The sequence below is a fragment of the Tursiops truncatus genome, chromosome 17, assembly GCF_011762595.2.
Source record: "Tursiops truncatus isolate mTurTru1 chromosome 17, mTurTru1.mat.Y, whole genome shotgun sequence".
NCBI lineage: Eukaryota > Metazoa > Chordata > Mammalia > Artiodactyla > Delphinidae > Tursiops > Tursiops truncatus.
Window position 1 is genome coordinate 43,128,472 of NC_047050.1, and position 17,404 is coordinate 43,145,875.

General features: G+C 38.5%; 1 protein-coding gene across 1 annotated transcript in view; it reads right to left on the reverse strand.

Moving 5' to 3' along the window:
- The window catches only part of RGS22 (regulator of G protein signaling 22), a 181,304-nt gene extending 165,181 nt beyond the window's left edge, over positions 1-16,123 (reverse strand). Inside the window, exons 1-3 of the mRNA XM_073794632.1 lie at positions 16,021-16,123; positions 15,499-15,527; positions 1,683-1,745 (exon numbers count right to left, since the gene is read on the reverse strand). Coding sequence (XP_073650733.1) covers positions 1,683-1,745; positions 15,499-15,527; positions 16,021-16,045 — 117 coding nt within the window. The 5' untranslated portion in view covers positions 16,046-16,123. The remainder of the gene's footprint in view (positions 1-1,682; positions 1,746-15,498; positions 15,528-16,020) is intronic.
- Between the last annotated feature and the right edge of the window lie 1,281 nt (positions 16,124-17,404).

Consider the following 17,404-nt stretch of genomic DNA (forward strand, 5'->3'; position numbering starts at 1 on the left):
AATGTACAAAAAAAGGTCACGTCTATTCTAACTGGATGGCAGGACTTCAGCTGAGTTTTTCTTACGTTTGAAGTTAATTTTCTATACTATTGTAATATTTCTTCTATAATTTAAAAATATTTTTAGAAAGAAAGTTAGGCAGGGGAATTTATTTTCTAAAGCAAGTCAAAGTCAAGATAATCATAAATCTTGAGACAATGAAATGTAAATCTTGAGAAACTGAAATTAGACCCAATATAAAGATTTTCCTTTTTAAAACTTCACAAAAATGTACTTGTTTTGGAGGAAGAATGGAGAATGCAGAGCCTAGAGGAAAGACTACATAATCCAGAAGAGCAAAATTCTGACAACTTTGTGACTCGGCTGGGTTTTTTATAATATACAATTAGACAATGAAAGCTGAAGAGTCAGACCACAAAAGAAGCTCCAGGGGTGTCCTGTAATGTGGCTCAAGCCTGATGCTGCAAGGGGAGAGCGTGGCTTGGTGTCTCAACCTGACCCCCATAATGGTCCCAAACACCTAGCATGCCAGGTAGAGGAGAAATCGCAGATTCTTTTTGGAAAAAAGGAAACACAACAAACATGCATGCATAGATACATACATATACACAAAAGCTAATCTAGACAAAAAAATACATCTAATACGTTCCCTTCAAAAATCATTTTCAGTGGTTGGGCTTTAAGAGATTACTCATTTTAGGGTCCAGTCCCTTTCAAATTATTTGTGACTTTTTATATTTCAAATTTTGCCTAGTAAGAATTTGAATGAAAAAAGTTTCCATAACAATAATAAAACCCTTTTCTTATCTAACTTTCCTTCATCTGACATTCCTGATGAACTTTATTTCTATACAACAGTATAAGTGTTTTTGTTTGTTTGTTTGTTTGTTTTTGTGTGTGGTACGCGGGTCTCTCACTGTTGTGGCCTCTCCTGCTGCTGAGCACAGGCTCCGGACGCGCAGGCCCAGTGGCCCTGGCTCACGGGCCCAGCCGCTCCGCGGCATGTGGGATCCTCCCAGACCGGGGCACGAACCCACGTCCCCTGCATTGGCAGGCGGACTCCCAACCGCTGCGCCACCAGGGAAGCCCAGTAGAAGTGTTTTTAATGCATCCCCATTTCACTTTTTCTAAATCCCTCAATACTTACTCTACCAGTCACTCTGTCTAAGACCAAAAATCTCTCATTTGGCATCTACCTATGTTACACCAACATCTCGAGTCTTATTTACTATCGATATAAAACGCTAGTTTCCTTAAACACAAATTCCACTTTAATATCTGTCCAAGAGGATGACAATAATTGCCTAGAGGCAAGAAATTCAGTTTCTTAAATTTTTTTATATTCTCTCCTTATCACCTCAGTTCAAAGTGTAAAATGATACCCAAATACAACTGTATCTGATTTTGTACAGAATGCTTTTGATTGTTTGAAAAATTCCAGGTTTTTTTTTCTTTTCTTTATTTATTTACTTTTATTGTAGTATAACTGACCCAGCTTCTTCAATTCCCAAATATGATTCAAACCCAAATGATTAACTCCATAAAAAGGCAAAACTTTATCTAAATGCTTTAATTAGTATTTTAAAAAATATCATCCCTGATAAATTTGTTTCACAGATAATCCAGTGTTTACAATATTTTGCTTTGATAATATATTCCACAGAACATAATAACATACTCACTGGAAGGCTTAGGAATTCATTGAAGTAGTCCACAAGGAAATCATCTGTTGCCAAAGAATCTTCCTGCAAAAAAACAGAAACAATATTATGCTTACACTAAAATGTCTTAAAACATGCCAATATTATTCTCTAATTCTGATACCAACAGATTATAATGTAGATCTTCAAATCGTTTTCAGTCAGTCAAGAGTGAACCCTCACTATAAATGGAACACAGTGTTACAATCTCTGGAAGGAAGAAATAAGAAAATAGAATGGAGCATCCTCTTAAAAGGCCTTGCCACTGTACTTAGCTGGAAAACAGAACACATGAGAAATACAGCACGATGCTTAAAGAAACGTCAACAAGTACAAAATACTACACACAGCAAATTTCCCATGGACTTATTAAAAATATTTATTTCATAAAAATAAAGGCAGAGTCAATAAAGACAGAACCAGTGTTTGGGGTTAAGATGAAACTCAGAATGAAGAATTTCATGAATTGCCTAAAAGAAGTGATAAACTAAGTGAAGAAAATATTCCACTGCCTCGCCCTTAGAATGAGACAGTTTTAGTAATCTGGGTCCTGCGTAACTTTTGCATGAAGAAACTTTCACAATGCATGTGTTCTAAGAATAAGGATTGTATACATTTTTTTCCCATAACTATCTCATCCACCAACATAGTCACTTTTAAAGTTGGCAAAATTGGAAAGCCACTGCCAATAACGAAGTCTCTCTTCCAAATAAAACACCTTATTTTATTAGTAATTGTTTCTATTGTGTCAAAATCACATCATCACATACCCTGTTGTACAGTACATGTGTTTATTTTGTTATTCATAATTATATTTCAGTTTCACAAATCTAACATGAAAGTTGACAATATGACACAATGCTATTATTTCCATATGGCTGATTATTTTCTTCTTATACAGGTCAACTTTTAAAAATTTGTTGAAGTATAGTGTGAAAGTATAAGGAAGATATTATAGTATATTAATACCTACTTTGGAAAACAGATTTTCAGGGTAGTTTCTTTAAGTAATTGCAGTATCAGAATAGAGTTATGAACAATCACTTATAGGATTTATATCAAAGAACTTAGTAAAGATCTGAACTGGTTAGAACAACAACTAAGGATTTAGTTTACTAAAAATCTCAGCTGATTAAAACAACAACAATATAAAACTCAGGATCTCACAAACATACTATCCTCATAGTGGTACTTTAGTAATACATGCTCAGAGAAATTCTGATTGGCAAAGGTCAAATACAGCAGAACAAGGCAGATAACATTTGGTGGAGGCTAAAAGTCTAATCATCTTTCGAATTTCACCTTTCAGAGTTACTTTAATTTTCATTTAGCAACCTAATAAAGAATTCAATAAATATTTTTAGGATTTCCTGGGTAAATTTCCCAGGTAAATAAGGGTGGCCAAATTTTACACTACTGGGCTCATGATCAAAAATCCACAGATGGGAAAGTTGAGTATTTTAAATTAGTAACTGTAATGGAGTACAGTCCCTGTTAGTTTTTCTAAAATAGTCATTTTGTTTTTAATTTTTAGCTATAAAACAAAATGTGTATTTCATAAATACACATAGACCTAAATGTCACCTAGAATTTGGTCAGTCACATTGCCAGAAATTTCTAGAGAATCCTCAGATTCATATATTCATTTCCAGATGCCTCACACTTCTAAGAGACTCTAATCAATGCTTTCCAAGCCACCTGTGATGAAGTACCTGTTTTGTTTTGTTTTCTCCCTAATCGATTTCAGACAGATAACTTTTGTAAAATACAATAAGAATGAATGATTAGAAAGTGAAATAAAAATATACATAATACAAGCCCAACATTTTTATTATTGAATTCAATACTCTGTCAAATTACTGTAAGGTTTCTAAACATTTACTCTCAATTTCTGAACTCATCTCCAGATAGATGGACAGGAGTTCTTAGGTGGTACCAGCCCACACACCTGACTCCAGCAGCAATGCCCTAACCCTTGGTAAGCAATTGCTCTCAGCTCCCTCAGGTCCTCCTGAGGCACCACACGAGAGGGCATTCCCTGGGTGTTCAGTCACATCCTCAGTTTGCACTTACAACCATGGACATTATTATTCAAATACATCAAAATCTGTATTTCTTTTCTGAAACTGTGTCTTAATTTCTACCAATATTAAACATAAGTGTTTCGGCTGATGTCAGGGTAGTTAGTTCCACAATGGAAATAAGTGTAGCCTTCAAGTGCCATCTGCTCAATCCTCCTGTCACACGTTAATGGGAAGTCCTGCACCTCTCTAAATAATTGAGCATATTTTCCCACTGCAGTTTCTAGTTCACTGTGTCCTGATATCTTGTCACATCAGTAACAAAGTCTTGTGAACCTATGAGGATCTGATAAACCCTTTATTCTCCAAACCCTTTAGTTAAAAAAAAAATTTTTTTAAGGCCTTGATCTGGAGAAGCAGCTCAGTTACTCTCAATAAATTTCCACAATCCAGTCACTTGGCTGTAGTAAAATGAACTAAGTCTCCATATTCAGGTTTAATATCTTCCAAATAACCAATAAACTGGTGATGGTTAGTGGTACAATCAAGGAGAAAATTGAGTTACAATCAATTCCTCCATTACATCATTCCATGAACCTGGCTGCAAATTTTGCAACACAGATTCTCTGCAGAATGATGCAATGGAAGGCAGGAACACTTTTTCAGAATTGGATGCACTCTTGAAAAACCTGTTTTTTCATGTATTACAGGTGTGCCATCTGTGAAAGTGAAGTCAGCTTTTCCATTTTTAGTCCAAACTTCTCAAATTTCTTCCTGACAGAGGGTTAAACAAAATAGTTTATATGTGCTTGCTAATTATAATAGGTAAAAAATTTTATTGCTTAAAAAATCATTTTGCTGGACTCTCAAATGAGATAAACTACAACTTCTTCACAACTCTAAAAGATGCAAGATATACAGAGACCTTCTAAACAAGGAAGAGGAAATGAGATAAAGACAGACAAAAACCATAGTCCAAGAAAGAATACAATACATGCCATAAGAAAATTACAACATAAAACGTTTCCTCCCAAAGGAGGGAAAGATATTATTTGGTAGGGGGAATCAGAAAAGAATCAAGTGGGGAAAATGGCATTTGAATTGCATTTCAAATAACTTCAAATTCTATATTTAGAAGTATACACATGAGAGGCAATAATGCAGAGTAAAGAGAGAAATGCATGAGGAAAGAGAGGTTGGAAAGCAAAACATAGCAAAGGTAATCAGTTACCTAATGGCACAACTAGAAAAATAATCCAAGTTTCCAACTTCCTTTTAAGCCATTCACACATTAGCCAAAGCCATTCATCTAATTTCCAATGCAGAATCCTAAACTGACACACTTTAGACTGGGAATGCTATCATCGATCAGGAGATAGGTATAATTTTGGAAATAAGGTCTAAGCCTATCAGGATGGACCTATTTTTGCTTCTTCTTCCTAAAGTACATATAAATTCTTTCTTTTCTCCTTTCTAAACATGCCAGTCACTAGACCAGAGCCTCCCACCCGGTATGGCCATGACACATGGTGGTGTGCAGACAACGGAATTCAATGGGTCAAGTGAAAGTGGACCTCTTCAGACCTCAAGGCTACCAGGCACAGTCAGGGATGGCTGGTGCTCCCAGGATGGTGACCTCTGGTTGTGAGCAAACTTGTTTGGGACTCCTCAGATCCAACTCCTTTCCCTGGAGTCTGTGATTTATCAGCCACATCCCACACCCAGACACTGAGCATAGCCAGAGAGCTGCTCAAGCCCCTGGACGTGGATTTATTAGCTAGGTGCAGAGCATACCACTGCGCTATGAAGCTGCTGGAGGAGTTTCTGTTTGAGATGTCCAAGAAGACAGTTCACAGTCAAAAGGTGTTAACAGCTTGAAGGAAAGGGGGAGGGGAGACCCTGGAAGGATGATGGCCCCAAATCTGGCCTTCACATACAACAGATATTTCTGTCTACTGGCAACTGATGGATCCTTGTAGTAGTATACCAGCTAGATACAAGGCAATCACTTGAAAAATATATGCATATACTGCATTATAGAGTTTCATCATTATTTTGAAATAACTGAAACATTTTACTGACTTCTAAATTTGTTTTTCCTAAGAATTTTTAACATTATATTTGTCATGAAAAGAGGGAGTACTGTTAAATTTAAAATTTAATTTCAACTTCTGCAGTTTTGAATGGTTGTAAAAAAGTCTAAAAAATGTTAATACCTATTAGGAGATACAGTTTCTCACCAAGAGAGACTATACAAGAATATTAAAAGATCAACATTGAAAGTCTTGATTAGAAATTACATACAGTCATCTCAAGCATAAAACCTAATATTAAAAAGTTATGCACCTCAGGGGACTGCCCTGGTGGTCCAGTGGTTAAGAATCTGCCTTCCAATGCAGGGGACGTGGGTTTGATCCCTAGTCAGGGAATTAAGATCCCACATGCTGAGGGGCAACTAAGCCCGTGCGCCACAACTAGAGAGCCCCGCGTGCCACGACGACAGAGTCCAAGCAGTCTGGAGCCCACATGCCACAACTACTGAGCCCACGCCCTCTGGAGCCCACATGCCACAACTAGAGAGAAGCCCATGCACAACTAGAGAGAAGCCTGCGTGCTGCAACGAAGACCCCGTGCACTGCAACGAAGAGCCTGTGCACCACAACGAAGAGCCCACGTGCAAAAACGAAATGATCCCACATGCCACAACTAAGACCTGATGTCGCCAAAAATAAATAAATAAATAAATAAATAATTTTTTTAAAAGTTATGTGCATCAAAAAAGGAGATTAAGAAAATAATTCATTTCAGTAGCAGAGAAAAGAATAACAACCAAGGAGGCAAAGACTTGTACACTCAACTAAAAAACTGCTGAAAGCAATTACAGAAGATATAAATAAATGGAAACACATGCCATGTTCATGGACTGAAAGACCATATTGCTAAGATGACAATACTACCCAAAGCAATCTACAGATTTGATACACTCTCCATCAAAATCCCAATGCCTTTTTTTTTTTTTTGCAGAAATGAAAAACCCATCCTAAAATTCACAATGAATTTCAAGGGACTGCAAACATCCAAAATAATATTGAAAAAGAACAAAAACTGAAGGATTCATATATCCTGATTTCAATACTTACTACAAAGCTACAGTTATCAAAATAAAGTGGTACTGGCATAAAGACAGACATACAGACCATTGGAATAGAAAAGAGTCCAGAAATAAATCCTCTCATATATGGTCAAATAATTTTCAACAAGGGTGCCATGACAATCCAGTGGAGAAAGGACATTCTTTTCAACAAATGGTGCTAGGAAAACTGGATAGCCACATGCCAAAGAATGAAGTTGGACCTTTCCCTTATACCATATACAAAAATTAACTCAAAATGGATCAAAGACCTAAAGATAAGGGCTAAAACTATAAAATACTTAGAAGAAAACATAAGGATAAACCTTCATGACCTTGGATTTGGCAATGGACTCTTAAATATGACATCTAAAGCATGAGCAATAAATAAATAAATAAATGGGACTTCATGAAAATTAAAAACTTTTGAATCAAAGGACTCTACTAGGAAAGTAAAAAGACACACTACAGAATGTGAGAAAATATTTGCAAATCATATAGCTGATAAGGGTTTAATATCCAGAATATATAAAGAACTAAGCTAGAAAAAGATAAAAAACCACAAATTTTTTAACGGGAAAAGGACTTGAATAGACATTTCTCCAAAGAAGATATACAAATGGTCAATAAGCACATGAAAAGATACTCAACAACAATAGCAACAAGAGACTGCAAATCAAAACCACAACAAGATATGACTTCACATCTACTAGGATGGCTATGATCTTCTTAAAAAAATGAAAATAACAAGTGCTGGTGAGAATGTGGAGAAATTGGAACCCTTGTGCATTGCTGACAGGAATGTGAAATGGTACAGCCACCATTCCTCAAAAAGTTAAACATATAATTACCATATAATCCAGCAATCTACTTCTGGGTATAAGAAGAACTGAAAGCAGGGTCTCATACAGATATTTGTACACCTGTGTTCCTAGCACCATTATTCACAACAGCCAAAAGGTGGAAATAACCCAAATGTCCACTGATGTGTGAAAGTATAAACAAAATATGGTATGTATATATAATGCAATTATTCAGCCTTAAAAAGGAATGAAATTCTGATACATGCAATGACATGGATAATCCTTGAAAATGTCAGGCTAAATGACATAAGCTGTACACAGAAGGACAAATATTGTATTATTCCACTTATATGAGTTACCTAGACTAGGCAAATCCATAAAGACAGAAAGTAGAATAATGGTAACTGGAGGCTAGAGGAGGGGTAATGGGAAGTTATTGTTTAAAGGGTACAGAGTTTCAGTTTGGGATGATGAAAAAGTTGTAGAGATGGATAGTGGTGATGGTTACACAATGTGAATGTGCTTAATGCCATTGAAATCATACACTTAAAAATGGTTAAAATGGGGCTTCCCTGGTGGCGCAGTGGTTGAGAGTCCGCCTGCCGATGCAGGGGACACGGGTTCATGCCCCGGTCCGGGAAGATCCCACATGCCGCGGAGCGGCTGGGCCCGTGAGCCATGGCCACTGAGCCTGCACATCCGGAGCCTGTGCTCCGCAACAGGAGAGGCCACGACAGTGAGAGGCCTGCGTACCGCAAAAAAAAAAAAAAAAAAAAAAAAAAAAAAGGTTAAAATGTTAAGTTTAATTTTATGTATATTTTACCACAATACAAAATTATGTACATGCCAGAATCATGCAACAACATGGAGAATCTCAAAAACATTATGCTGAGCAAAAGTAATTTTACGCAAAAGAAAACTGTATGATTCCATTTATATGAATTTGAATCTATAATCCAATGGTGAAAAAATAGGACAGTGGTCTTTGGGGAATGGAGGAAGAATCAACTGGAAGGAGGCATGAAAGAACTTTCTAAGATTATGGAAATGTTCTATATTTCATGGAGGTTTGGATTACACAGGTGTATACATTTGTCAAAAGGGACTCAAAAGTTTTCCATTTCCCTGTGCATAAATTTTACCTCAACATAAGAACCATAAACTAATATTGAACACTAGTTTGATATAAATGCTGAAATATTTAGGGGTGATCTGTATCATATCAATGTCTGCAGCTTATACTCTGAAATGCATAAAAAAATAAAATGGATTGATAGACGAATGGTGTGATGGACAGAAGGACAGAAACATGAAAAAGCAAATGTAGCAAAATGCTAATAACTGTGAAACCTTGGTGATGGGTATATAGGTATTCACCATACAGTTCTTTTAACTCTCCTATATGATTAAATTTTTTTCATTAAAAAAATGTTGGGATGGGGGGACTTATGTACAAGGAAACAATATCATGTTTCTCTGCACCTATGGACAGCCTTCTTAGCCTCCTGTGTACTAAATGACAGATCCCAAATCATTACCATCACAACTAGAATCAGTCCCTGGTTATCTGACAATCTTCTGACCACTACCCTGCGATCCCATGCACTAATGGTCAGACCCCTGGGACCTCTGCTTCACCCTTCTGCCCATAACATGCCAAAGCTCATCTTCCTATCTCTCCTTATCACCATTACAGAATAGATCAATCTTCCTAACAACACCACAATCAATACAAGAGTTCCACCTGTCTCCCAATCCCCCATCCTTTCCTAACACAAAAAAAATGGCTTATGATGAATGCAATTTGGTTCCTGCCCAGCTGTCTAGCCTCATCTCATACTACCATGCTCCAGTCATAGCAATTTTTTTAATAGTTCTGCACCTTGGCACATGCTGATTATTCTACTTGGAAAATCTTTTCTCCTCTTATTTACCCATCTATCCTTTTTCCTTCTCCAAAAGAAGAGAACTATGATATGTTTCCCCTATCATAACTTTTAACATTTCAGACTATAATTGTGTGTTTAGATATCTCACTCTCTGGACTGTGAATTTCTGGAGGAAAAAGACTGTTTCTTACTCACTTTGAAAATTCCCAATGCTAAAAGAATCTGAAAAAGAATATATATGTATAACTGAATCACTTTGCTGTACTCCTGAAACTGACATATCATTGTAAATAAACTATACTTCAATAAAAAAAAAACTCCCAATGCTTCAGATAATAGATGCTTACACTTTTGTTGAGTGAATGCTTGAATGATTATACTGAGGACATGAAACCTAAAGAGTGATAACCTAAGAAAGACACTAATAAAGCAACATCAATAAAATAAAAAGCAGAGATGTTGCCAAAAAAGAAAAACAAAAAGAGAGCACAAGGGGAAACAAACTTCACAAAGTGGCTTGTTGAAAGTATATCTTGCATAGATCCAAGGCACTCTGGAAACTTAAGAGCCAAAAGACCATTTATCAGATCCTCATGGGATGGCAAAATTGTATATTGTATTATGAATATAGTTTATGAAGGAAGGAGAAAATATGAGTGGCTCAAGCAATGAAGAACAAAAGTATGGATCTCCTTTTATACCAAGGGTTATCATCACATATTACAATCAGCATCTACCCAGCGGTACTTTTCCATTTGGTTTCTGTTCTCACGCTCTCTCCTGGAGGAAATTCTCAAAGGCCTGGAGAAGGTAAAGGAAGCTCTCAATTCCCTTTTTATCCAATCACACTGTCTAATTATACCTACTTGGCTTCAGTCAATTCATTTGGCGAAATATACCCTAAGGCTTTCTCCCTGTACAAAAGTTCTTACAATCTGGTATCCTAATTTAAAAGAGTATCTCACACTCTTTATCACCTTTTCTCCCATGCCACACCTTACCTACGGATAGAAAGCTTCTCTAAATGTGCTTTTGGTTCAAACCTCAAAATTCATATAAACTGTGTGTCCTCATTAAAGGCCACCTCGCCAATCAGAAGGTATACAACTTTTGGGAATAGTGACAGACAGTGTGTGTCCCCAGTAGTGCCTAATACGATGAGACGTGCAAGTTGTTGCTTAAAAATATACTTGTTGACTATCATATTGATGGAACTTCTAACGCACTTTCTGCAGTTCCAAAAAGCATTAGAGAATTTGATTCCAACCAGAGAACTGGACTCCACAGAGATGGAAGGATTCCAAACGGCCTACACTTTCCAAAGGACCTCTAGGACCAGTCTGTTTCCGAATGACTTGTTGGAAACACTTCTCACACCTCACTCTGCACCCTCTTAAAAGAAAGTGAGCAAGGAAGCAGGATGGTACCTCCATCCACCTGCCCCTGCCCTCCACCACTTCCACATAACACCACCTAGCATGTCAACCGAGTGTGCTCTCACAGTTCATTCAACCAACTGATGTGCAGTCAGCCGTATTTACAATATGAAAAGACAAATACCAATTGGTCATTAATGTTCATATAATTAGACAGTCTTGTTCATGAGGACTGGAACATATGGATTTTTCTGCATATTACATTAGAATAATGAGAATATCCTCATGCTTGGGAAATGCTCTGTGTTTATAATAAATTCATTCACCCTATACAAATAACAGAATATGAATTTAAACAAACTAAAGATTAAAAATAAATACCATTTTTAACAAGTAAAATACAGAAAATACTGCTTGAAACTACAGTCTCAATTTTATGGTATAAATAAAGAGCATCTGCTTTTTTAAAAAACACTCTTTTCTTTTTTAAATGGCATCTGCTTTTAAAGTTGAAACTGTGAGTTTTATATATCAGAAATCCTTCAACAAAATAGATCAGTATACTACAAAATTTTTACTCTACAAAGACTATTTTTGAAGCATGACATATCTATCTGCATAGTTTCAATTTTTAAGGCACAATAAAAAAATATTTTGAATTTAAAGAGTCAAGTACTTAAGTCTTTAATACTAATTTATTTTCTATTTTAAAGTCAAAAAGAATTTTAGGGTTCACTCTAAAATTTAAACTTTTCTCAATGTATACCTAACACATAATCAAATCTCAATGTATCATAAAGCGGTCTGAACTCTACTATTCTTGCTATGACAGATTTATATTTCAATTTTTATGGAATATGAAAAAGAGTATGGCATTGAGGGAAGTAATGAAGAGAAGCATTCACTTTATCACTTTTATTATTTGAATTATTTACAGGAATGTTTTTATACATTGCTTATATAATTAAAAATATATCCCCAAAGGAACTAATGAGAAAACTGAATATGTAAGCTTTTTGTATATATTTTCCCTGAGAAAATTATCAAAGACCAAAGTACACTAAAGTAGAAAAAATGCTACTTAAAAATGCTAAAGTAGAAAATATAGAATATATATCAAATGAAGCTTTGCAAAAAATTGATAAGTGAAGCAATTACACTAATTTATCAATCATCTAATAACATATTCTGGGAATTGTGCTATTAACTATAGGGAATATTAAGGTGTACTGAGTCACAACACTAGCCCTCCAGGAGTTCACAATTTTGTTAAGAAATTGCAAAATTTACAAACAAAAAGTTAAAATATATACAAGGCAATGTGCCCCTGACAACAAATGATTTATTCTAAATGTTATTCTCTCATTTGAAGACGTAGGGTTAAAATATTTTGCAGACATACTTAATAGCACTGTAGTTTTTAGATCACTGGTTGAGAAAATGCAATAAGCAAAAAGTGCCTATGACTATGGAAGCACTTTATATTAGAATAGGACTCTGCTGCCAGTAATGGAAAACCAAGATAACACTATTTAAATAACACAAAAGTTTATTTCTCTCATGTAATTATAAGCAGTTCAGAACTGGCAGACTGGCTTCCCAACATATCAGGAACCCAGGCTCCTTTGATCTTGTGACTGTGTCATCCTCAAGATGCCACTTCTACCTCAGGATCCAAGATGACTGCTTCAGCTCCAGGATCACATCCTCATTTCAGCCAGCAAGAAACAAGACGAAGGGCATGTTCTCTCCCTTTACATTTATCTGAGTAGTACAGTTAGAATGACACAGGTTCTAATTGTGGCCTGACCAGTTACTAGCTGTGTGACCCAGGGGTTAGTTATTTAATGTCTGTAAACATCAGCTTTTCAGAAGTATGACACAACACTTCTGCTTACGTTCCATTGTAAGCAGAATTTGGTTACATTTAGCTGCAAGGGAGGCTAGAAAGTGTTGTAATTATTTTGGACAGTAATATGTCTGGTATGTATTATGGAAAATGGTAGAATGGATTTTGGGGAACCAGAGATCTCTGTCACACAATTTCTTCTAAAAATATTAATGAGAAAAAAATACTTTTATACTTCTGAAAAACAGATAAATATTATGTGCAAGACATATGAATTAAATAATCTATAGATAATGCTTGGTGAGCATATGAATTTGAGGATCTGGTCACAAACTAGCCACAACTGAAAGCTGCACAGGGCTCAAAGGCAATCTGGATGATTTTAGGTTGGAAAGGTTTCATGCAGGAGATGAGCTGAACCTTGAAGCACGTGCAAGACTGTGAAATGGATGGGGAAGGGCAACTGAGACAAAACTCAACAGCAAAGGCAACGAAGCAAGCAGGGCAGTTTGGCTGGAGCAGAGGGCATGCGGAAGTACTTTATAAACCTAAAATGGTATGAACATTGTCTTTATCACATAAAAGTATTGGAAGGTAAGGTTTAAAGAAGGCTGAAACGTTGTAGGAAAGATTTTGAATGCTAAAGGGAGGCTTTTGACATTGTGGCTCTGCCAGTTACTAGATGTGTGGCCCCAAGCCAAGTTAGTTAGCCTGTGTGAACACTGACTTCCTCATCTGTGAAATGTGGGTGTTAATAACCACCTAATAGAGTTGTTTTGAGGTTAAATATTAACATGCAGCCAGCATTCAGTAAATAGTAGGATTAATAAAGCTCAATTAAGTAACATGGTAATTTTTTAAAGAGTTAACAGCAATCTGATAGCCAAGGTAGGACTGATGAGAGAAGGAAAAATATAAAGGCAGAGCAAAGCCACAGCAAGTAATCCAGCATAGCTGACGTGCAGGAGTCTGCTCTTTAAGCCTTAGGCAAAGGAAAATTGAAGTTGGCAGAGGGAATATTGGAGGCAGTAATATCTGGGAGGACTACTGCCAAAGTCCATGCTCAGGGCCTGAATAAGACAGCGCTGAGGATGGAGAAAAAGATCTGGCTATGAAAGGAACCTGCTAAATGACTGCAGGTGGGAGGTGAAGAAAAGGGAAGAAAGGTTCTGATGTGGGTGACTGAATGGTCAGTGGCATCATTAACCAAAATAAGAAAAAGAGGAAGATAGATAGAATGGGGTGGGGTGATTAATTCAGTTTAGACTACTGAAGTGATGCAGGGACATCCAGATGATGTAGGTGTCCAATAACCCAATAAATACAGAGTTCTAGCATCATAAGAGGTGTGTGGGCTGGAGATGTGTAGATTTGGGAGTCCTGTGAAATAAGAGTAGCTGAAGCCATAGGAGGAGAAGAGGAGTCCTCCCAGAGAATCCTGAAGAAGGTCAACACTTTCATGGGTAAGGAAGAAAGAGAAGCCAGAAAGAGGGACATAAAAATGAGAGATGGGAGAACTGGGAGACAGTGGTACAAAGAAACCAAGAGAAAGTGTAGTGGCTAATAGAATCTTCAAGATGTTATGAGTTCCCATAAGTTGGGAAAAGACCTGGAGAGGTTAGCAGACAGCTCAAAGGGTAATGTCGCTGGGTGCTTGTCAGAGAGTTAGTGCTGGAGTTGTATGGGAAAGGGTTATCTCCAGAAACGCTTACCTACCTCCTGCTGATGTGAAGAACAGTTCAGGAAGCAGATTAAGAAATATGCCACTACACTGAGTGATGCCAAGGCAACAGGAAGATGGTTGGAGTTTCTGACACACTCTTCGTGCCTCTATTTTGGTCTCCCTCTCTCAGTGGTGGACCAAAGGTCTGGAAGGGTGAAAGTGGAAAGTACTAGCAAATGAAGCTAGCAGAGAGCCTCCATTCTCATAGCCCCTACTAGACTGTGAACTTTTGGAGACTTATCCTCAGCATCTAGCACTGCACTGTGAATATAGAGGTGCTCACGTTTGTTGAATAAAAAGTCAAAAGCAAATAAGATAATTGACCAAGAAGAGAAATAAGTGCTGTAGGACATAAGCAAATAATCTAGAGAAGTGGTTAGAACTGCTGGAATCAAACCTTAGTAGGAATGAGGCTCTACTGCCTCCTAGCTAATGTATAAACTTGGGCAAGTTCCTTAAATACACTGCGGGAACCACAGCAGAGCCCAACACCCTAGGTATAGCACTCACCTAAATGACAACAATTACGATGTACTTGGCCAAGTACTTATTATTACTCAACTCTCCAGAAGTCTGACCTAAGAACATATTTAGCACATTTTTAAAGGAATTGCAACTGTAAATAGACCACTTATCATCAATCAATGCCACCTACTAATGTTTACTGTAACCAGGAACTGCACAGCCCCATCACAATAAAACCATGGAGATGAAGTCTACCTCTCATGGAGTCATTAACAAGTTCAGCAAAATTAAATGAGGCCATTTATGTAAAAGAACTTTAACAATGAAGAGCATCCACCATAAACGTCAGATGGCCCCTTCTTGAAAATGTACCTGTTAAAAAATAAGCAATTCTTGTACTCAGCACCCTTGTTATGAAATGGAAGCCTCTATTATACTCATTTGGCAAAAAGAAAAAACAGCTTTTTTTTTCAATGATCTATGATTTGCTATTTTTTAAAAAAGCCAAGAAAAGAAAAAGTAGCTCTCTAAATTGTACTTACAAATCCTTCTTCTGTAATAGTTGGTGGCTCTGAAACAAGATAAAATATTACATTATCTCACTCAAATCTGATTTCCTTTTAAAGTAAATGAAATAATTTGAGACAGCTTTATACGTGGGCAAGTTCAGTAAAATCTTGGCCCTCTGTTCATTTTCTGCACATGGACTGAATTTTAAGTTGGAATTCAAGGTGGAAGTGGGGAGGAAAGGCCTCTGGAATTCAGCTTGGTCACTAATTGACTGTGACCCTGGAGTTAACCTTAATAGACGGAGGCCTCCATTACTCCCGCTGCAAAACGGAGAATTAAGCAAGATAAAACAGGACGGGGCCAACGAAGCACTGGGAAAAGGGTGAGGGTTTAAATTCCTTACAAAATGCGGTGAGAGAACTCTGGAGCCAGTGCTACGGGACGCACGGGCAGAGAAGGGAACCCAGAGGCGGTGCGCAGTGGGGCCGCCCCGCGGGCGAGAGCAGCGGCCCGCGCGCCTCGGCCCCGACACCGACCCCGGCCGCCCCACCTACCGGCGGTGAGCCGCCTCTCGGTCATGCCGCCGCCGCTGCCCGCGCCCCCGTCAGCCGTGCGGGAACGGATGACGACGCGGAGCGGCGCGCGGCCCCGGACTACGCCGGCCGCTGTGGCCCCGCCCGGCCCGAGTTGCTATGGAGCTGAGACAATGCGGGCGCCGAGCAGCGGGCAGTCACGCGCCTCTCGGGCCCCCCGGTGCCGAGGAAAGTACGCCGTCTGCCCCCGCCCGTCCTCCTTCGGGCCAGGGGCCGGCCCCACCGCCAACGGCCGCGGAACGACGGGCGCCCAGACCCCGGCGCTGCCACCGCTAGGGCCCTGGATACGCATCGCCCTCAGAGCCCGAACTAGCTGGGGTCTCGTTCCTGTGGTGACTGCTGCTCAGGCCTGCTCTCCCCGCACAAGCTCCCGCACAAGCTCCGCCCACACCGTGCACAGTAAGAAAAGACCGGCTCCGAGCGGGTGCGGGGATGGAGGACCCTCTGGCTAGTCCTGGGAAGACGAGGAAGGAAGGGAAGAGTTTTCTAGATACCGAAGGAGGGGGAGTACTCGCCACACACAGCTCTTGAGCGCGTTCAGTTCTATGAATGCCTGTATAAAAAGTTAAATATTCACGTGCTTTAGGAACCAGATTTTCCTCACACTTTTCCTCCAATCGGTTAGGGCAGCCAAATTCTCAAGACAGCTAAGATTTTAAAATTGCCGAAGGAATCATGAAGAGGGGACAATATACTGAGGTTGCCCATAGTGTATGTTCCCGGAAAAGTTATGATAGAGGAGTTTAAGTGAAGAGTGAAATTTGAAAAAAGAAAACCAATACCTCTAATTAGGAAAAAGTGAGCGTTTCTAGCAACGTCGTGGCTAACTCAGAGTTCCAGCCCAGACCTCTCCCCCTGAACCTGAGAATCCTAAATCCAGTTTCTACCCGTGGTAGCTCTTCTTGGATGCTCCCAAATCAAAATGTCCAAAGGGAAATTCACATTTTTTCCCATTTCTTATTTTCAAATTTCATCTTCTTACATAAATCCCATATTCAGTAAGCGATACCTTCTTCCACCAAGTGACTCAAGCCAGAAACACCATATTCACCCAAACACTAGGTCCTGCCAATTCTACCTTGAAGTATTTCTGGAATCTGGAATCTTCTCTCCTTTCCCACTAACAACCAGAGTCCTAGCACAGGCTGCCATTTGGACTGTTGTAAAATACTTCCTAACTTGTCTCTCGGCCGTTGCTTCCAGTGGAGTTCCCCTTGAGTCCATTCTCCATGCTGAAAGCAAAATTATCCAATTGCAAATCTGACCTACTTGAAACCCTCAGTGGCTCCACATTTGCCTCCTAGGGCCTGCAGGTGTGTGAGTTCTTAAGCAAACAAGGAGTAAG